Consider the following 23,048-nt stretch of genomic DNA (forward strand, 5'->3'; position numbering starts at 1 on the left):
GTACCCATGTAAGCGTTTTTTAAGCGTTTTTACCGTTACAAGAAGCATCCCATTCATTTTAATGAATTCCGCACTTTTTGTGCATGTTGATGCGTTTTTTTGCACGAAAAAAACGCATCGTGGTAAAAAACACAGCATGCTCATTAATTTTGAGGAAAAATCCGCATTTTTAACTATATTCTATAAGCAGGAGGATGCTCAGAAAAAAATGCATAAAAATCGCGCAAAAAACACGTGGAAAACACGCGTTTCCTGGGAAGGAGTCCGGTTTTTAGTCAGGAATCTTCTGCATACGTGGGTACATAGCCTAAAGGGGTTTCAAGTAGGTTATTAAGGGGTTAATTAATTAGCCCTCAGCTCATATATGTAGGGAAGCTGTGAGTGCCTAGGACACAACAAGCTGGGGCTACAGTTGGAAGTGTGAGTAACTGAAGAGGCTGCTTAAATGTGTATTCTGGGAGCTGTCCTGTATCTGCTCTCAAATAGTCAGTTTGGGACCCTTCCCATGTGTGTTGTCCCAGATTATGCAGAATATTCTCACTAGGCCATTTCTTTGATTTGTATAGACTTTGGCTCAATCCACTAACATGATGCAGAAACAACCTAGTTAAATATATGGGGCAGGTTCAAATGTATCCACTGACCCTTTCTGTGTCTGTTTCACCCCTGACTCTGGCTTATAGAATGAAGTGTGTGTTCTCATGGAGGGTTTTTTTTTTTTTTATGTGGATTTTTAGAGCTAATTCTAATTCTTCTCCCAAAGCCACATGTCCAAACTTCTTCCAAATTCACTCACTCATTTTATAGGACCAATATGCCTCTGGTGCACCAAGTGTGGTGGTTTTGTTTTCCTTGTGGGAAAAAAAAAAAAAAAATCAGCATGTCAATGGTGTCTTTTGGGGTGAAAAATGCATAGTACAAAACTGTAAGTGAATTTAACTTGGCTTTTATTTTGTTTTCACTCCATCTCCGTAGCTTTTTTTTTTTTTTTTTTTTTTTTTTTTTTTTTTTTTATATAGCCTTTTCCCTTGCGAAGAGGGGAAGGCCTCCCGTCCAGCCTAATGGGAGTTAATGTTTTGTCTGCACCTTCTCTATTGGCAGAATTGGACATTGTCTGGATTAATGTGAATGACGCATAGTCATCCACAGGTCCCTGCAAAATGCACTTCACCTGCAAGTCCTGTTTTATATCACCTGTTAACTGGAAATGAAGTCTGTGCAAATGTTAGACGTCTGCTCTGCCCTTAGTGGGAAAGAATAAATTGTCTGTGCTTCAAATGCCCAGGTACAAGATTGGTAGGCGCCTGAGGATGGCGCAAGGCATGTCATCCACATCAACCCAGCCAGGAGGATGGTGATTCTGCCGATGAGGCTCAGACCCCCCCCTGATCATAGACTCGCATCAGACCGGTTTGTGCTAACTAGCATCTGGTGTGTGAGACCTCTATGAAAAGTACTTGTGTTATGGAGGTTGATGACCCAACAGCGGTGGTGGCTTTACATTATATTGGGAATACCTAGTAACAGGTTCCTCTTAAAATAAAAAAACCACTGAAATGAATTAATAAATGCAGTTTCCAAAGTTCTCACTAGGTTGGATATTGTCCACCTGAAGACCCTCATGTCAGGCTTCTGCCTTTTTGGTTTCTCATGGATGCATCCTGTAGGTCTTTCATAACAGGTCACCATGCTCCGTAGATGCCCATAAGTCTTGTAGAGGGGGTATCCTCTTCTTACTTTGCAGTGGCTGAGCCCCTGTGTGATTGCACCATCCTCACTGACTGCATCTGGCACATAGTGCCCATATCCACCCTAGGCAAAGGAGGAGCCACTACTGTCCTATCCGGCTGTGCTTGCTCTGTGATGAAGTAAGCAGAGCAAGCCCAGAAGCCTCAGTTTATTTTATTAAAAGCTTGAATATCTATATCCGTTCTATTGCATTTATAGATAGGAGATGTAAATTATAACTACAAATGGGCCTTTATATTCTGTATACAGTCTAAAAAGAAACTGTTGTCGATGGCAACCAATCAATGTTCGGCTTTCATCTTTTGAACAATGCTGGTAAAATTAAAGCTGTGCTGTGACTGGTAGATATGGGAAACAAAAACTTGTTGTTTTGAGCCATAAGATCAGAAGCCGAATATATCTGAAACACAAAGTTAAAGGCTATCGGATTAGAAACTCCAAACCATGGACTTGCTCCATGGTTTTATCTGCCTGCTCTTAGTAACTTGATGCCACAATAAAGGATTATTTTGCAAGGGACGGTATGTGCCTATCCACTTATCTATGGACATAGGATTAGAAACATTTAGGGCAGTTTCGCAGGTCCGTGTCTCTGGTACGTGTAGTGACAGTTTTCTCACGTACTGGAGACACTGACACACGTAGACACATTCTAATGAATGCGTCTATGCAGATGTCAGCATGTTTTCACGGTCCGTGTGCAAAACACGCTGACATGTCTGGTTTTTGTGCAACAGCACGGATCACACGGACCCATACAAGTCAACGTGTCCGTGTAAACACGTACCGCACATGGATACGGTCCGTGTGCGTTTTTAAGTCAAAGGGTTAACATTGAAAATAATTTATTGGACAGCACACGGATGGCATACGTATGGACACGGACAGCTCCGGTACCGGAATTATCGGGACGTGTGAAACTGCCCTTACACAGTAGCAGGCATAAATAAAATGTATTGAGTGATCATAAACTATGCACAGTACCATGCTTCCTCCTGCTGACTCAACCCAGTTGGCCATACTCAGATCATGGAGCAGTGGTTACGGGAAGTGTAGTCTACATTGGTCTCATAGGCAGCACTGGGGACATCCGATTTACAGCACAAAGTCTGAAATTTGGACAAGTTGGGGACCGAAAACGATGTATATTGGCTAATGAGGATCTGAAGGCAAGCTGGGTTACATAAGAAATGTCCGACTACAGGGAGTCAGAACAAATTTGGGGGGTTAACCCCTTTTTAAATGTCAAATTGGAGGGGGAGGGACCTAGTTTTTGTCCACCATACAATAGCCACCAACTACTATCCTTGCGCCAAAGGGAAGAGTCAGACAGCTGTGTAACTCAGCCTGGGATTGCAATTGCATGTTTGGACTGGCTGTCCGCCCTCCCAACCTGAGACTGACCATTGCATAGCAATACATGCTGTCACACTCGGGTCGGGAGAGCCACTTTGATAGTCCAAACACTACGCTGTGATCCTCGTCTGTTTTAAAGACATCTTGCTCATCTCTACTGGTTCTCTGGTAATCCAGGAAAGTGAGAATTTACCTTCAACTACTAGGATAGGGCAAAAATGTAACTTTGACTTTTATTTAGTTACACGTGATGAATCCTAAATGGGAAGACCAGTATGTCAAGTGTTGTGTACTCTCCTTTAGGCCGTGTGCATGTGGTGCTTGCAGGTACGCAGGATGCAGTGATGAGTCGCGAGACAATTTGGTGCCTTCTATAATAACGTTTATAGGACTAGAGGGAACTATAAATGAATGATAAATGGTATATAGCCTTCAAGATGGTGCTCAAGAACCCAACAATGAAGGCTTGTATAAAGCAGGGTTCCAGTCCTCAAGACCCACCAACAGGTCATGTTTTCAGGATTTCCTTAGTATTGCCCAGGTGATAATTGCATCACCTGTACAATACAAGGGAAATCCTGAAAACATGACCTGTTTGTGGGCCTTGAGGACTTGAGTTGGGGAACCCTGGCATAAAGTACCAGTGTAGAAAACATGGTATGGCTCTCACCAGGTAAAATCAGAGAATTTATTTTCGTTAAGTGCTGTACAATTGGGAGAGGTGCAGACAGAGCAATGGCGTTTCATGCAGCGCTGCGCTTCTTCTGGCCTCGTAGAACATTAGAAGCTGAGAGCTGGGTGAAACTGTTTTCTATTATGCTGTCTGCATCTCTCCAATTGTATTGCATGTTATGAAGCAGGCAAAGCCTCTGATTTTTACCTGGTGAGTGCCATTTGCTTAAACTTTATACGTGAAATTTTCGAAAGGGCCACAGTGCATCTAACCATCTAATAAATACATTTTAAAATGCAACATGGCATTTTGCAAATGTCTACTACTAGAAACCATGCCAATGCTTAAAATATTGTCCATGAACAAGATAACTGCTGAACTGTAATATACTTTTTCTTCTTTTATAGAACCGTTCTGGGCTCAAACGAAGAAACACTTGTTTTTAAACATCAAGTTGTGTTTGCTGCTTTTCTGAAACTCCACTTTATCATTTTTTATTTATTTTTTTTTTTCTTCTAATGGCTTTTCGAAGATCTCCTGTATCACAAACTTGTGCAGTTGTTCTCATCTTGCACAGTTTTCTTCTATTTCTTTTACTTACGCTTTACTATGGCATGAAACTACCTGCATACAATCCTTATTCTGCAAAGCAGGGAACTGTACCCAATTCAAGTTCTTCATTAAAAGTCAACTCCAGAACTTTGCCACAACAGAAGTCATCAAATCTGGCACCACAGATTATTCTTCTTTGGACATGGCCTTCAGGGCACGCTTTTCCTCTTAATGATTGCCCAGCATCTATAGACTCATCTGGTTGCTTTTTTACAGTAAACCGCTCTCTGTATTCTATGGCTAATGCTGTAGTTTTTCACCACAGAGATGTATCTGGGTCCAAATCTTTGTTACCACAGGTACCAAGGCCTCCCCATCAGTATTGGGTCTGGTTTAGCTTGGAGTCTCCATCGAATATTAGAAACCTATCGATGATGGACAATATCATGAATTTGACCATGTCCTACAGGCTGGATTCTGACATCTTCATGCCGTATGGGAGGCTAGGAAAGCTTGATGAAGAACAGAATTTTACAATTCCTAAGAAGGTTGGGTTGGTTGCTTGGATAATAAGTAACTGGAACTTGGAACACAGAAGATATGCATATTATTTGGAGCTTAAACAACATATTCAAATAGATATCTATGGAAAACATCATTTACCTCTTCCTAGGCATCTGCAGTTTCTAAATCTGGTCACATACAAGTTTTACCTTGCATTTGAGAATTCAATTCATGAAGACTATATAACGGAAAAACTCTGGGCCAATTCATTCTTCATAGGAACTGTTCCTGTTGTAATGGGTCCTCCGCGTGAAAATTATGAACGTTTCATCCCACCAGACTCCTTTATACACGTAGATGATTTTTCTAGTGCTAAAGAACTTGCCCATTACCTCTTAAATCTGGCCAAGGATGATCAAAAATACCAGCAGTATTTTAACTGGAGATCTAGATTTCAGCTTTTAAGAGTGAGGAATATTTTTGAAGCTGCATACTGTAAAGTGTGTAAAGCGCTGAAGGAAGCCCCTGGGTATAGGACAATACCAAGTATTGCTAAATGGTTCACATAAATCTGAGGGCTCCAGCTAAAGAATTTGCCTGGATGCTCCCTGTTTTTATTATAAAATGAATCAATAAACATTTATTTTATTCTAAGTTGGTCCAGAATTCTTTTTTTCTTTTAGATGCTTTAGTCATACCTCTCAACTTTGAATGATGTGGAAGAGTGTTACTGGTAAAATGTGTGTTCCTAAGCCCCTCTTTAAACTTGCCCAGTCCTCCAAATCTGTCCAACATGGGAATGTTCCTCCTAGTGAAACCCATTGGTGTTTCCACATAGTATGGTGCCACTTTCATGGGTTCCACAGTATATCATGCACCCACAGTTTGTGATCCTATTTGCCTGTTATGTCAGATGACCGCAAGCTCATTGGATGTCCTTCCAGGTGGAGTAGGGGACGTCTATTCTTTACATTCAAGTTTGTCTTGGAGTTGGAACATACAGCTCCCCAAATTTGGAACTATCCTGTTAGAACCAGGATGGCTGAAATGTATGTGACTTTTAGGGACTCCTAATAATAATTCTATGATTAGTTAAAAAGACTGTTTTGTTTTTTTTATTTTCCAGAAATGGATCCACTGATCTTGGACTTGCTCTGGTTTTCCAGCTCCTCTCCTTTCTTATGAATGGGTTTAGCTAGAAGAGCAGATGAAGGGTTTGCATAAGGCCTGTTTCACACATCTGTTTATTGGCATCCGCCATCTGTTTTTTGCATCCGTTTTTGTGTGAAAAAACGGATCCGTTTTACCGCAAACAGATCCTTTTTTTTTACGGATCCGTGGTAACCGCTAATGGAAGTCTATGGGACCAAAAAAACGGATCCTCAAAAAATGGCAGATCCGTTTTTAACGGAAAATGAGGGATTTAAAAAAAAAACGGAAGTGTGATCCAGGCCTAAGAGTGGTGTTGTTCTGTTTCTGGAAATGTAGCAGATTTTATTTTCAGAAAATCCCTTAAAAAAAAAAAAAAAAAAAGCAGGAATTGCAAAAAAAAATTAATTACCTGATAAAATGTGCCAGTTGAGTATGACTAGCAGTATTTGAGCAGCAAATGGATGACAGGTTCAGGACACTAAAGGTCCCCATACACTTTAGAATAGACTAAATGGAACCCACTGACATTGCTGGGAGTAGCTGACAGTGTAATGATGACAAACGGGTCAGATCCTTCTTTTCACTGTCTATTGGCTTGTCAACGGCTGTTCCTTTTATCCATAAGATCATGCACCCCCAGAAGAGTCAGATGGCATTTATTTCATAAATAAGCAAAAAACTAACATGTGTATTTGGTCATGCATTCCTATGAATGGGGCAGTCGGGTGGAAGAGATGGCTAAAGGATTAATGTGTGTGCAAGTCCGTAAAGGGTTTGTCCACTATGAGAAACTTCCTTCTCAATCTGAATGTTTGCCTGCATTAAAGCAAACACAGATGCACTCATCCCATGTCGGCACTTGCAGTTCTGGGGCTCACGTGTGGTTTGTACTTCACGTGGGCCCTGTGCCCAATCGGCACTGGCGTCGACATCAGTCTGGCCGTACAAGTAATCAAGTTAAAGGAAGCAGCCTGCTGCAGATCTAGCTTCCTCTTTATTATGTATGCATCTGAAGGCAGGTACAGTGTCACTAACACTGAAAAGTTTCAGAAACCGGAAGGGGAGTATGTGGGTTTTGATTTTTCAGTAAAATTCCATCACAGTGATCTGCTGTGAACTCACAAAGCTGAACTGTGGTGAACTCGGTGACTTTTCCTCACGGTGCTGAGGTCATCGCAGTTCAGCCTGGTGGGTAATGTGGCTTTAAGGGCCAGCGGTAACTTCAACAAAGTTGTAAGTGGGAGGCAGAGCAATGGTTAACAAATTTAACAGGGTAGATAAATTCCTCGCAGGGAGGCGGTTAAATGGTAAAAAGCAAGTGCAGAATAATAGTCCAATTCTCAAACTTATCGTGTCCTTTGTGTTCCTCTACCGCAGATTATTCTGTGGGGGTTGTAGCAATAACCGGGAAGATGCCCACAAGTGGGGTCCCTCAAATGATGATCCGTCTTCAGGCGGCAGGGCCAGACGGACTAAAATTCAGCCCTGGCATTTGAAGTTAGGCTGGTTTCACACTTGTGTTTTTTTATTTATTTATTTTATTTTTTTTGCGCTGTATTTTAGCGCTAAAAAACGCATGTGCTTTTTTCCTATATTTTGCATGGGATACGCTTATGTGCGCATACACATGCGTTTTTACGCACATGCGTTTTTTTTGGGCGCACAAAATGCATCCTGTTGCATTTTTTTTTTTTGGGCGTCTGACTTGCCTCGGGGAAAAAAAAAAAAACGCATGCGCGCGCAATGCTTTTTTTTACAGCAAGACACCCATTGTAAGTCTATGGGTGCGCATTGGCATGCTCATGTATGCTTTTTTCACGCATGTATTTTTTTTTTTTTTTGTTGACCATTGGTTAGACAATGGAAATTAGGGGTTAGGGTTAGTTAAGGAGGGTTAGTATGGTTTGGGTTAGGATTAACACTATCTCGGGGTTTTTTTTTTTTTTTTTTTTTTTTTTTTTTGAGGCCAGCTAATGTTTGAAAAAAAACACAAACGCATAAAACGCTGCGCTTTTTTCATGCATGCGCATAAAAACGCTTGGAAAAAACGCAGCATCTGTATGCGTTTTTTTTTTGCGGGAAAAACGCGCTGCAAAAAAAGTAAGTGTGAAAGTAGCCTTACACAGGCCCACTAGTCACGTGGTGACTATATAATATCTTTGTACACTTGTAGGTTACAAGAAGTGAGAGGAAATTAACATGACTATATAACATATAGTCATGGCTGTGGCTCAGTATTTCAGCTCAGTCCTACTTATTGCTTTTAGGTACAGTACTCCTCCTAAAGCTCTGTCCCCTCTTGTATGCACGGTGACAGAATTCCTGGCTGAACTGTTATCCATTGGGCAACCAGACCCCCTGGTCATAGCTGCCCCTATCATACCTCCCAAGTTTTGAAGAAGGGAAAGAGGGACGATCCTGCTGTCGGAGGAGGACATGGTGATGGATCTGAAGAATTCATAGTTCCGTCACAATCTCCTCATGAAATTATCTCCTCTCCGGTCAGCTTCCAGCACATCACTTCCGGTGGAACGTCATGTGTGAGTTTTAAAATGCTCCTCGGGGCTCCGCCGTGTACTCCTGTGTCCATGGGAAAAGCCTGCTTTGTATGCTTCGTACACATATGGCTCCATTCCGAACACGCGCGGCTCCTCTCCGCACACCTCGTACACGCGCGGCTCCTCTCCGCACACCTCGTACACGCGCATACTTCCCTCATACAGCACCATGACAACCAGCTCAGCAGAGTCCTGCAGACACCAAGAGGCAGGGCTGTGCGCACAGGACCTGTGATGAGGTCACAGGAGGGGCGGAGTCAGGGGTCACATGATCGGGGGTCTGGACAAAGGCCTGATCATGTGACCCCCCCCCCCCCTGACTCCTCACCTCCTGTGACCTCATCACAGGTCCTGTGAACAGAGAAGAGAGCAGCCAAGCGACGCTGTAAGTGGCTGCTGGGGGCGGGGGAGGTCTCATGCTAGGGCGAGGATGGGGTGCATGGCAGGGCTTGGCGACTTATCTCCCTGCAGTGTTGTGATGGGCAGTCCGGCTCTTTTTGGTGATCTGGCTCACTGCGTCGGTTAGTGTGACCCTGGCCTAACTCTGATATCTGCACCATACATGGCACCCCTTACCTACCAATTCTGGTATGCATGGTCCCCTCATCCCCAATCCTGGTATTCATGGTACCCCCCCCCCAAATCCTGGTATGCATGGTCCCTGCTCATCCTTATCGTGGGATGTATGGTCCCCTCACCCCCCCCAATCCTGGTATGCATGGACTTCTCACCCCCCAATCCTGGTAAGCATGGTCCCCCCCCCCTCATCCCCAATCCTTGTATACATGGGACCCCTTACCTACCAATTCTGGTATGCATGGTACCCCTCATCTCCCAATCCTGGCATGCATGGCCCCATCATCCCTATTTTGGTATATATGGTCCCCTCACCCCCCCAATCCTGGTATGCATGGCACCAAATTCCTCATCCTGGAATGCGTGGCCCCCTCACTCCCCTTTCCTGGAATGCGTGGCCCCCTCACTCCCCCCTCCATCCTGGTATGCATGGCACCAAATTCGTCATCCTGGAATGCATGGTCCTCTCACCCCCCCCCCCCCCCCCCCATCCAGGTATGCCTGGCGCCACAACCTGCCCTCTCCTGACTTCATGGCGAATACCCGATCGGTAATCTTTTGTGCCGTGATGTGAGGAGAGGGCGGGTTGTTGGGCCGGAATTGGCGCCTGCGCATTCCTCTCTTTCTGGCGCAATTTTCCTGAAGAAACACTGCAGTGTGTCTTCCACAAAATGGTGCCGGAAAGTGCGGACTGCGCATGCGCCGATTCCGGCCCAACAACCCACCCTCTCCTGTCATCACCGCCAGATGCAAGACCCCGTGGCAACACCGAATCGGTAAAGTGTTGTGCCGGAGATCGCGGTATGCGTTCAGTGCTTACGCATACCGCGATCTCCTGGGGGGGAGTGCGTCTACCGTGATCTTGTGGGGGGTGTGTCACTCTGTCTGGAGCCAGACTGCGCAGGTGCGTCGCACTTGCGCAGTCTATAAAGGCTTCAGAGTGATGCTTAGAGCGTTATATTATACATATTTATATTATTACTTTGCCACTGTAGAGCAGCAGGAACTACAGAAAATAATGTGGGATAAGATGGCTGTCAGTGCCTGACCTCAGTGCCTCTGCTCATCCTGCAGCTGCCTGAAATCCACTGTTATGTCAGACACAGTTACAGTCTGTGTGACTGCACATTGTGATCTATCACAGATCATGTGTGCACTCACTATACTGAGCAACCAAGCCAGGCAGGAAGAAGCTACACAAACAGCAGGGGGAAGAAAAAAAAACTTGTCTCAGCTCCCAGTGTGAGCCAACTCCCGTCGGTCACATGAAAGAGCCGACTCTTTGTCTCAGTTCGTTCACGAACGACACATCACTACTGCAGTGCGGGACAGAACAATCCCAGTAGGGTTGGAAACTATAACCGCCGTGCATGCAGAGGGCCAGCGGCAGGAACAACAGCCAGGCCAGTGGCCGCATCAGCTGGCAAGCGGCCAGATGAGCGGGTGCTGCCACCCGCGGCCCACATGACAGCGGCCTACATGACAGCGGCCCAGCGGGAAAATGCCAAGTTGGGCATATTACCAATCCGGGCCGGCCGGCCGGTCTTGCATTCTACATTCTATCCGTTGAGTCCCTAGTCCATTAGCCTGTGCAGCCAAAGCAAAAAAAGGCTGCAGCAATCACGGGGTCAAACGTGGGCTGATGTGCAACAGATGGCAGAGAGGGCTGCACGCTACTGTCCTCTGCTCGGCCCTCGCTTCTCCACATGTGTGTGAAACTCAGTCACTGGGCGCACAGCGCTCTTTACTCTCGCTGTCCTGCTAGTGGTACCAGGTGCTGTCAATTGCAGCTCATCACAGCACTTGGTGTTATGAATGGGTCACCGAGGAGGATGGCAGGAATAGGCTAAGCCACCAGAAAACACAGAGAGGTTGGTAACTAAGAGGATTGCAGACCCCTGGTCTTATCAATACAACTAGCAGTAGCTGTGGATCGTGCCTACGATGCCCTAGATGCTTCGGCACAGCCAGACAGCTAACTGAGCCTAAACTCAGAAAGGTGAAATCTAAACTGCCCCGGAGCATATCCCCCTAAAGTAATAGACAGCCCCCAAACCTATATTGTCGATGAGACAAGATCAGACCCAAACACAGGCAGAGAACAGTGTGAGCCAACTCCCGTCGGTCACATGAAAGAGCCGACTCTTTGTCTCAGTTCGTTCACGAACGACACATCACTACTGCAGTGCGGGACAGAACAATCCCAGTAGGGTTGGAAACTATAACCGCCGTGCATGCACAGGGCCAGCGGCAGGAACAACAGCCAGGCCAGTGGCCGCATCAGCTGGCAAGCGGCCAGATGAGCGGGTGCTGCCACCCGCGGCCCACATGACAGCGGCCTACATGACAGCGGCCCAGCGGGAAAATGCCAAGTTGGGCATATTACCAATCCGGGCCTGCCGGGCGGTCTTGCATTCTACATTCTATCCGTTGAGTCCCTAGTCCATTAGCCTGTGCAGCCAAAGCAAAAAAAGGCTGCAGCAATCACGGGGTCAAACGTGGGCTGATGTGCAACAGATGGCAGAGAGGGCTGCAAGCTACTGTCCTCTGCTCGGCCCTCGCTTCTCCACATGTGTGTGAAACTCAGTCACTGGGCGCACAGCGCTCTTTACTCTCGCTGTCCTGCTAGTGGTACCAGGTGCTGTCAATTGCAGCTCGTCACAGCACTTGGTGTTATGAATGGGTCACCGAGGAGGATGGCAGGAATAGGCTAAGCCACCAGAAAACACAGAGAGGTTGGTAACTAAGAGGATTGCAGACCCCTGGTCTTATCAATACAACTAGCAGTAGCCGTGGATCGTGCCTACGATGCCCTAGATGCTTCGGCACAGCCAGACAGCTAACTGAGCCTAAACTCAGAAAGGTGAAATCTAAACTGCCCCGGAGCATATCCCCCTAAAGTAATAGACAGCCCCCAAACCTATATTGTCGATGAGATCTAGATCAGACCCAAACACAGGCAGAGAACAGACTGAGCAAACGGTGGGGCCCAAGCTGTCTAGACAGGACAGAAAAGATACTGTCTGCAATCACGCACAAAAAAAAAATCCAACACATCTGATATACAAAAAACCTGAGGCCACATGACTTCACCCCCGCTAGATCAGCACTCTGGTATGGACTGGAAGCAAAGCAAAAGATACTAACATAACAGGGGACTGAACAAGCTGTAACATATGGAGCGGGGCCCAGCGCTGCCCCCAGCAGGGAGTACGCTGAACCCTAGCAACAAAGCAGAAAGCAAAAAAAAGACACAACCAGATTAGATGCAAAGGATTAGCAAAAGAATCACTTAACTGAACCATGCAGATCAGGCAGGAGACAAAAGAACTCCAAATGCACAAGAAGGAAATCACCAGCAACTACCAAGAGCAGCCAGCTCAGTTATATGCTTCCAGCCAGTAATCCCAGGCTCCCAATTATCGTCGTCAGGTGGAAAACTTCCATCAACCTGGCCAGCTCCACTACTCCCAGTAACCACCAGAGGGAGCTTCGGCTCTGAAGTCCGAGCAAGGGAATTCACAACAACTTGGGGTGCGGAGCATGCTGCTCACCTTGCTGTCCACTCCCTGACCGTGGGAAATTCTGCCTTCATGCACTTTTTCCCTTGATTTCCGGTTTACCTAGGCCCCCTCCTTCCGGGTAATGGAACATGTCTGGTCCCCTAGTCCTTCCCCCGGGCAACATGGGACACAGCCTTGACAGTTCCAGACTCGGCTAAGTACAGGTACCCACATCCCGGTCTTCCTCCTTACATTCCCCCTTCTGATGAGCTCCTTCGTCAGATGTTCACACTCTTTCATCTCTTGGACAATCCATTGCCAAACTGGTCTTGCTAATATCAAGTGGGAGGTATTCCAGTTGTCGCCTGCTCACTACGGCATGGTTCAAATTAAGTGGTGGAGTGGTGGAATCAGGTTGAGCAGCAGACGAGGGGAGCATGTCCGGGTCCACAGAGTCAGCCGTTTCTGAAGCTTTGGCGCTACTCAGTCCTCTTGGGCTGGCAAGCAGTGGAGTATCCACATCCAAGAGTGATGCAAGTGGTTCTTCCTCTTCACAAATGGGAGCCACAGGAGCAAGTGTCTCGGTGGGGCTTGACTTTCTCCTCTCTTCTTCAGGATCCCAAGGCAGCTAAGGGCACAACATGCTACGGTGCACTATTCGGGTAGGTGCTTCCTCCTCCCCTTCAGGTTCAACTTCATATACTGGACCATCATGTCCCGCTCGGCCTTTCACCCAATACAGTTTTCTCCCATTGATGCTCTAACTTACCCCGAGGTCTCTTGTCGCGGACCACCATTCTATCTCCTGGCTTAAGAGCAGTCCCTCGAAGGAGCGGTGCTTCATGGTGCTTGAGTTCTCGAAACTTGGTCTGCACCAACCGATGGAGAGTCTGCAGGCACTGTCTATGCTCTCAGACCCAGGATGATACCCCCGTCTGTGGGTAGTCCTCTTCTGGTTCTAGTTCGAACTCTGTGATCTCCCGTCTTTTCTGCCCGAACAGCAGGGTATACGGAGTGTATCCTGTTGTGCTGTGCACCCAGTTATCGTACACCCAGATCAGTTCAGCCAAATACTCAAATAGTCCCATGGGCAGTATGAACGCTGTCTTCGGACGATCATGCTCAGTCATGTGCACCTGCCGATATCCACTGGCCAAGTCTAGGGATGAGAAATATTTCGCCTTCCCCAAGGCGGACAATGACTCCTCAATTCTGGGTATGTGGTAGGACTCTCGCACTGTACAGGTATTCATCTGCCTATAGTCAGCACAAAATCATAGAGTCCTGTCCTTCTTCCTTACTAAGACGATGGGAGCTGCCCACAGGCCCAGGCTTTCCTGTATGACCCCATTCTGTAACATATGGAGAGCATTTCTTTTAATACTTGGTACATTTGTGGAGGGATCTGTCAGTATCTTTCATGAATTGGTGCAGCACTTCCAGTGGGTATCTCATGGGTTATGGCTGTGGTTCATCCAAAGTCGTCCTCAGGCTGTGTGAAGACATCCTGGTAACGTTCCAGTATGGCTTCCAGCTGTTGCACTTGTTGCGGTGAGAGTCCCGTCAATTCTGCCTGCATTTGTTCAAAGATTGATTGCCCATCCTGCTTACTTCCAGTCGGGAACTCTGGAGTCATGGTGACGGCCACAGTCCACTGATCACCTTGTTTCACCGCCAAAGGACGGCCTCCAGTTGCATTAGCTCTTCCAGCATGCCTAGCACAAGTGCCACTTCGCTCTTGGTCGAAAGATTAAGACTGTTCTTTCCCAGATTGACACACCACAGCAGTACTTTCATGTCGTGGATGATGGCTAATGTCTGAGCGATGAGGAGTCACAAGGGTATCTGGTCCATTACGGTTGGTTCTATCTGGACTTCCACCTCTTCGAGCGGTGTGCAGGCTTGTACAGGCAGCGTGAACACAGTCTGCCCCAGTGGTAGGACGAGTTTAGCAGCGGCAGGGACTATCACTTTCCCCAAAACTTTCCCTCCACTCAACATTTCTTGGGCCTGGGCAAATCGGATCAATTGTTGGCAGACCTTCTTCTGAGGGCTTTGTGGCCTCCATCGGTCCAGAAAAGCGTCTGCTCGCTGATCAACAGAGTCCCAAGTTCCTTCAACACAATTGATGCGCCCCAGGGGCCGTGGGATACTCGGTACCAAGCCCATAGTCTTTAAAGGGATGTGTCACAGTGGCAGTGACCTGGTCCGTGGCCCCAGGCGGTCATGTAAAATGGGTGTAATTAGATGAGAATAAAGTTTATATGTAGAAATTCATGACTCCACCTGTGGTTTCTGGTCAGAGTGACCAGCGCTGCAGTGTTGCTTCTCTGGGACAGATGTTGTGATGCAGCAGAGTTGTAAAAGCTCTCCATAGGTAGAGCTGTAGTCCCAGGGCAATTGAGATGAGTTTGTAGCTGGTGAGGTAGTGTGGAGTGGAGGATGTAGCAGTGCTGAGTTGAAGACGAAGGAATAATGTAGATGACACAATTGCATGTAGTTCCAAAGGCTTTACTCACAGACTGGTGCACACATATGCCCGCTTCAATGCTGCGTTCTCCAGGTGAGGGGTCCAGACAACTTCCAGATAAGATAAAGTACACCCTTCCAGCCTTCCCTGTCAGTATGCACCTTTCTTGGCCATCTCCACACAATATGCTGCTTTAACTCCTTCCTCTCCAGCACTTCACAGTTATCGTTCTGGGCCAGCAGCTGTGAATCCTGTCAGACAATGCCCTGCCGTTTCTGTGATCCTATATAGCTGCTTTTCCAGTTGGACTAACCGTGGTAGGGGCGATGGTCCATAAAGTAACCAAAGCTATCGACTTGCTAGTAGTGCCCTGAGGTACGCGAACTAGGCTAGGGGCCGTTCCCTTTGCGACCAGTTTCTCCCTCCACCTGACCTGTAGTCAGCGTGGAGAAGGGACCCACGGGGAGTATGCTCCAGCCATGTCCCAGAAGAACCTTCTTTCCTAGGGAGCTTCCTTTGTAATCCAATCCATCCAGCAGCCTCTGATCTGTAGAGCTGCTGCAGACATGTCCTTCTCCTTCACTCTCTCAGAGGGATCTAACCTTGCTTTCTATCCTTCTCTCACTCTCAAGCTACGATCCACCCACCTCCCAGTACTCTTCGTATTCCAAGTGGTGGCCATAAAGGGTGCTCTGCTACACTACTGGTGTGTGTGGGATGTGGGTGTTGGAATGATGGTCAGTTGTCTCCACCTTACCTGGTTGTGGGATACCACACCTCTGGGTGAGGTGTAGTACCTTTGTGGTGACTGGACCCTCAGGGGCACCACACAATCATCCCCAAAGTCACTGCAAGACCACTGCCAGGGTCCCCGCTGGTCAACACGATTCCCTTCCGGCCCCACATCTTTACCGCATATGGTGATTTGCATACAGACTACCCCATGCGACAGGGATGGGCAACTGATTGGCTGCCATTAACTTGATCAGTGGGCCCCACTTGGGCCACGTCGCCTCAGGAAAATGACGTCTGAAATATTTTTTGGGCATGGTGGTCACCTGGGAGCCGATGTCAACTAGACAGCGGATGGCTCGTCCATCCATTTCAGCCCACACGAGGGGACTCAGGAAAATTAAACTTTCTGGACTGCCTTCTCTCCTCCTCAAATGCTCGGGCTCTGGGCGACCTCCTCCAGCCACAAAGCCACTAGTTTAACGACTGCCAGTACAAAGTCTATCAAAAATTGAAAGGAGGGATTGCAATACACCCTGGAATACGCGTTGATGGCCTCAGAAAACATTTTTTCTCCATTTGGAAGCATTGTGACTCCTAGGCTGATAAAGCACAGGCACTGTTTGCAAGGGTTTCCAAATTTAGGATGCTCTCCAATACACCCTGGAACACACGTAGGGTAGGGCCTCATAAAACATTTACATTTAGGAGTGGGACTTCTGTGGCTAATAACAAAGACTCCGGGTTTCAAGGTCACTACTCAGTACAACTGGTACAACAAGGACCTTCAGGCATCCAACTCCAATTTTGCTCTAGCTAAGGTGATCGGAAATTCCTCCTGTACCAGATCAGGGCATCATGCAACCGTAAGGCGTCAAATAGATTGAAGCAGAGGTTTCAAAACATTTTTTTTTATCTCCTTGGAGACCCTTGTCAATGAAAATTCATGAACCATATGGGGATAACTTCTCCAAGCCATCCTGAGGAAATAACACCACAAGTCCTTTGTCCATTTATTCACACAAGGTTCATTTGGGCCTATCTCCCAATGTATTAATGCATTTTTATTTTTAGTTTACATAGAATTGAGGCAATACATTTTGGAGGGCCATGAGGTGGTCTTCAGCCATGCATTTTGGAGGACCATCAGGAGACCCTCAGTCATACTTTTTTGGTAGTTCAGCAGGCGGCCCTCACGCTAAAGCAGAAATACACAGCCCACCATCCACAGGCCCAAATACTATACTGGCATATTTCCAGGCTGACTGGCCTGGAATTGTTGCCGTTTAGGCTTGTGGACACCGAAGCTTTCCCCAAATTCATGGCACTGGCTATCCCTCAGTACTTGGTCCCCAGGTACCACTTTTTTTCTCGGTGCGCCTTTCCCACTTTACAAAATCACATGTCCCATAACATCACCCGTGCTCTGACTACCACACTTATAGGGAAGGTCCACTTAAAGACCGACACGTAGACAAGTGTCTGTGGCCAGGGACGCTACATTTTCCTGACGGTACAATCGGTGAACCTTGTTTAGGCCGGGACTGAGTGAAACCCTGGGAAGGCACATGTGCTAGTGACGCTGAGGATTGCGACTGCCCAGCAGGTGAGTATAATAAGTTATTTTTCTTCTCTTACAGGTCGGGTTAGGGGCTGATAGACAGCATTATAGAATGTTGTCTATCAGCCCTGAAAGGTTCCCTTTTAACTTAATGGTTCAGCGTTTTCTGAAAACCTACCCTGATTTGCCTGAGCTACTTGTGAAGGTAGTCCTCGTGTGTGCCCATTTTCGCAAGTCAAATACAGCTGTCACCAGTCTGGCAGTGCTGCAGCAGTGTTTGCAAATGCCAGCTCACAGACTGGTGTGTGATGTGACTATGCGCTGGAATGCTAAATTACATATGTTGTATGTTGGCAAGGCTCTGTGAGCAGCTGAGGGCAGTAGTTGAATATAAGCTGCAACATGCTCGTCTGTATTCCGGTCAGCCTTGGCATATAATCACTGACGAGTGGGCATGGATGTCTGATATCTATGAGATTATCTGCAACTTTGAGGAATCTATCAAGATGGTGATGACTCCATAATCAGCGTAAACATTTTGCTTCTGTGTCTACTCAAATGCTCGCTGCTCACAATAAAATACGAAGCTTTGCATTTTGACCAGGTAGATATTAAGAAACAAAGTTTCCATTGAGGGGAGAAGGGGAAGGAAAGGGGTATCAGTAGTGATAAGCGAGCATACTCGGTAATGCTCGGTATTCGCCCGAGCATCGCTTTACTCGCGGTGCTCGGCGAGTGCCGAGCATTTCCGGGATTATTCGGCGGGAACTCAGGTCCCCGACCTGCATGTTTGGTGCTCTTTAGAGCGCCGATTGTCAGTGGAGTTTGTCTTCCAATTAGAAATCGTCCAGACCTGAATAAGTAAGATGATTTGATCTTTATTGATCAAGCTGGCATGGAGAGAGAATGACAGCTACACCAGATGTGAGCAGTCACCTGTCTGCCCCAATACAGATTCTTAGAGTTTAAATAGAACAACAGTAGGGTGTTCAAAATACAAAGTTTGCAAAATAGTACATATGTTGACATATGCTTAACTGTCAGCAATCCTTATCTACGTTACCAGACTAGAAAAAGTGATGATACTTTATTTGTACTTAAGACAAGGAAAGCCAGCTAGCATTCACAAAAGTAAAGGCCGTCACACATAGCGATCTCGCAATTTTTGTGACACAACAGCGATCTCACCAGCAAGATCGCTGTGTGTGACAGCGATCAGCGACTGGCCCCCCTGCCGGTATCGCTGATCGCTGCAGGAAAGGCCAGGATTTTTTTTTTGGTCGCTGGTCTCCCGCTGGCTCTCTGCATCAGCGCGCTGGTTACTAATGAACACAGTGACGCCGCGCGCTCAGTGTCGCTGTGCTGATCGCTGGTGAAGCTGCGATCACATAACGATTCACCAGCGATCCTGACACATTGATATCATTGTCAGGATCGCTGGTGAGTCGCTATGTGTGACTCCAGCCTAACACCCATGTGTTCACAATACGTCAGCTGAATAGAGTTTCTAAGTCAAGAAACTTAAATGTCATACATGCAACTATATATATATATATATATATATACACACAAACACGTATACATATACATACATAAATACGCATACATAAAAGAAAGAACTTTATTACAATTATTATAACATTCCCTCATCTTGTAATAAAATCATTTATCTGTACACATTGGGACAGATTTCTTTTTGACAGATTTCACAGAAGATATAATCTAGAGGGAGAGTAATATGTTCAGCATATTTATCATTAAAGGAAATCTGTCACCCCTTTTTTCGAATATGCACCAGCGATCCTGACCGCGTCATATCGCTGGTCGGGATCGCTGTTGCATCGCTAGGTGTAACGGTACCCTTATACCTATCGTCTTGGGCTGCAGTTGTTCATGCTGCTTTACGCCAGTCACACATTCGTTCCCCCTGCTATTAGAGCTTATAACACAAACATACTTATCAGACTCTGCTAGTTTGTTAGCTTGTTCCCTATCTTTGTATCCTTCATAAAACAGAGAAATCCACTAAGATGGCAGCCTCCTGCCCGATTTCAAAAGTAAAGGTACTCTCACACTTAGCGATGTACCAGCGATCCCGACCAGCGATATGACGTGGTCAGGATCGCTGGTACATCGCTAAGTGGTCGCTAGTGAGCTGCCACACAGGCAGATCTCACCAGCTACATCACTGGGGACGGGGGTCGCTACTTACCTGTCACACTAGGCGATCCTGCGTCCTCCCGCCCGGCTCCACGCGTCGCTCGCCTTCACAACAGGAAGCGCCGCAGGAAGCTGACGACGAGAAACGGTCCTGGACGTTCTCGCGCGATCAGCGATAACCAGCGGGGGAGCCGGTCGGAGGTAAGTATCAGACACAGCGATATCGCTAGCAATATCGCTATAACGTCACTAGTTATAGCGATATTGCTAGCGATATCTCTTAGTGTGACATGCCCTTAAGATTGAAGGTCTTAAATCTGAAACCATTCTACCACCCTGGACTTTCCTCTCCTGCTGGGTCTATTACTCTCCAAATCTCCCATCACCACAGTCACGAAAAATATACATGTGACTAACCCTGATGTACACATCCTAGATCTGACCGTCTTGTCCAGAGAGTGGGATGAAAGGGATTCTTCTCCAGTTTGAGACAAGCTTTCCCTTGTGGAAAACCTCCTTTTGTAGCTGGGCTTTGACAATCACGTCAGATCCTACTCTGTCCCTACCTGTCTGACAAGTTTACAGTGTAAGAAATGGATCCAGGAATCTTCACCGCAGTAGGAGTAGTCAACAGGACTTGGTAAGGACCTTCCCGCTTAGTATGGTGCTGGTGTATCTTCTTTAACACTTTCACAAGGACCCAGTGTGCAGGTTTCACAATCTCAGGTTTTGTTAGTGGGTTTCCTGGAACAAAACTAGAAGTAGAAACTTCTTTGTGAGTTAATATCTTAGCCATATATTCTGCTAATGTACAGTCAACGTCCTCATCTAGCCTTTTAAAGGGTTTTAGCTGAGGTAACAAAAAAGGTCTCCCGTATATGATTTCTAAGGCTAGTTTCACACTAGCGTTTATTTCCTGCAGCGAACGGCGCCGCTAAGGCCTGCCCCATCCGGTCATCGCCGCCTACTAGCGCACATGGGCGTTTGCGATCTGCGCACCCTATCTTTAGCATAGGGTGCGCAGATCGTGCGCTGGCCGTGCGCTAGCAGGATTTTGCCGTGCACTGCGCACTTTTGAAGGTGCGCCCATGTGCGCTAGTAGGCGGCGATGACCGGATGGGCCGGCAGGGAGCTGGGAGGGGGCGGGGCTTAGCGGCGCCGTGCGCTGCAGGAAATAAACGCTAGTGTGAAACTAGCCTTAGGCTGTCAGTCCTACAGATGTTGGTGTGACATGCATATTTAGTACAACCCATTTTGTTTCCTGCATGTTTTTCTCAACTTATTTTTCAAGATTCCATTGTGTCTCTCAACCAGTCTGGCGGACTGAGGATGATAGGCACAGTATTTTTAATTAATTTTAATTTAATGTTATTACTTAGTTTACTATATATTTTCTGGAACCCCAAATCTGGGTATGATTTCCTTTAGAAGAGCCTTCACTATTAATGCATCAGGGAGGACAGCTTCAATCCACCTACTGAAAGCATCTGTAATAACAAGGCCATACTTTTTTCCCTCACACTTGTTCAGTTCAATAAAATCCATACAAATGTGTTAAAATAAGTATTCAGGGTGAGGAAATTGTCCTCTATTTCGTCTCAGGTTCCCTTAGGAATTATTTTTTTCACAAGTAATGTAGGTTATACAAAAAATTTTAATAGTAAAACCATACGTTGTAAATACCTTAGATATGATCTCTACCATCCCTCCTGTTGAGACATGGCATATGCGATGGCTCAATACTGTGACATATCTTAGGAGGTTAATGGGCAGTTTATACATATAGGCCATCTTTAAAGATTACCCCTTTTGTTACCAATTTATTTTTATTTATTTTATTTTTTTTTTTACTTTTAATGCCAATAGCATGTCATCCACATATAAGAGTATCTGGCTACCTTTTGGTGACTCACATGGAGCTAGGTTAGCCGACATTACCTGGGAAAAAATAGTAGGTAATTCACAGTACCCTTGTGGGATTCTGGTGAATGTATACCTGCTCCCCTTATATGTGAATTCAAACCAAAACTGGCCATCTGGATGACCCAGGATGCTGAAGAAGACGTTACTGATATCTATCACTGTAAAGACCTTATTTTCCAGCCTCCAGTCATTCAGCAGAGTATGGGGGTCTGGCACTGTGGGGGCTCTTGGAATCACTGCCTTGTTTACAGCCTGAAGGTCCTGTACAAAGCGCCATCCAACAGATGGGGGCGCCCTCCCTACTAGACACAATGTTGTGTTACAAGGTGAGCTGGGACATGGTATAATCACCCCTTTTATCAATCCCACATCTGCAGGTCATGTGGACCACAAAGATTCTGGGTATGTGGTCAGTTGTTCCTCTAATTTTGGGAGCAGATCAACATTTCTCCCCCCACATCCCTGCCTCGCTGCAGGTGGACACTGGATTTAGAAATGGTGTTCCACTTTAGTACTTGTCAATATGCCTGCAGTCTAGCATTGTAAAATGAGCCATCACCCAAATCTTCCCATTGTTTACTTTCCTTACACTTATCAGCAAAATCACCAAGGAATTTCCATGATCTACCTTTACATCTGGAGCGGGAAACATGTGGGACGGTACCTCTAAAAAGCAAAAAACAACAATTTAATTTGTTCTGACAGTTTACAACTGAAAGCACAGTTCCCTTTCTAATCCCAGTATAGTGTCATGGTTTGAACAGGGTTCTTGCCCTGCACTCACAGGGTTAAGTGTACATGGCCTCTTTCTGGATCTGGGAGGGGTATTTATACTCACTCTTTACCAGGGTTCTCTGTCAGCTATACTGTTATTCTGGCTGTGTGTCTGACCCCCCTGGTGTGCTTGTATATTGCATTGCTTGTTTGCTTCCCGTGTATGACCTGGTCTGTCCCCTCACTCTGTACTCCGTCTCTCCTTTTGGTACTATGGTCTTTTCCGGTTCTGACCTCCTGGCTTGGCTATCGTTACTCCGTTACAGTTTGTCCCTATTGTACCATCTATTGCCCGTTCTGGTTTTCTGATCTATTGCTACGTCCTGACTATCCATTCTGTCTAAACCTTTGGTACTGTAATGCGATCTCGTGCTTTGACCTCTGCTTCATCTGGTTTCTGTCTGTCTATGCCCCTTGGTAACATTGTCCAGTAGTTACCTTTCTAGGAGTTTCCCTGCAGCTCCTAGCCCTGTGGAGCTTAGACCACACCCCTTGCAGTCACGTGCTTCAGGTCCCGTGAGCCTGGAGCATGCATCGTCACCACTGCTGCCCCGCTCCGCAGGTATCTTTGTGCACAGTTTTTGTACTCAGGACACGCGCACTGGCTCAGTGAGCAAGTGCAGTGCGGTGTTCTTGACATTATAGCTGACCCAAAACATTTAAACGAGGTTTGCACTTTTTTTTTCCTTGAGTCATGGATCCGCTGCATGCTCTCTCTGAGCAAGTGAATAGCCTCACTCAAATGATGCAAAACCTGTCTGTGGAGCAGCAAACCCTGGCTCAGTCGCAGCAACAGGTTCAGAGG

The 23,048-nt window shown here is 46.4% G+C and overlaps 1 protein-coding gene across 1 annotated transcript; it reads left to right on the top strand.

The window, feature by feature from the left end:
- Positions 1–312: 312 nt before the first annotated feature.
- On the top strand, positions 313–5,488 carry LOC141058247 (3-galactosyl-N-acetylglucosaminide 4-alpha-L-fucosyltransferase FUT3-like). Its single transcript, XM_073554421.1, has 2 exons — positions 313–420; positions 4,186–5,488. The coding sequence occupies exon 2, from the start codon at positions 4,297–4,299 to the stop codon at positions 5,401–5,403; it is 1,107 nt and encodes a 368-aa protein (XP_073410522.1). The 5' UTR covers positions 313–420; positions 4,186–4,296; the 3' UTR covers positions 5,404–5,488.
- The last annotated feature ends 17,560 nt before the right edge of the window (positions 5,489–23,048 follow it).

This window comes from Dendrobates tinctorius, unplaced genomic scaffold (genome assembly GCF_039654945.1).
Source record: "Dendrobates tinctorius isolate UK_male_01 unplaced genomic scaffold, ASM3965494v1 ptg000211l, whole genome shotgun sequence".
In the NCBI taxonomy this organism is placed as follows: Eukaryota; Metazoa; Chordata; class Amphibia; order Anura; family Dendrobatidae; genus Dendrobates; species Dendrobates tinctorius.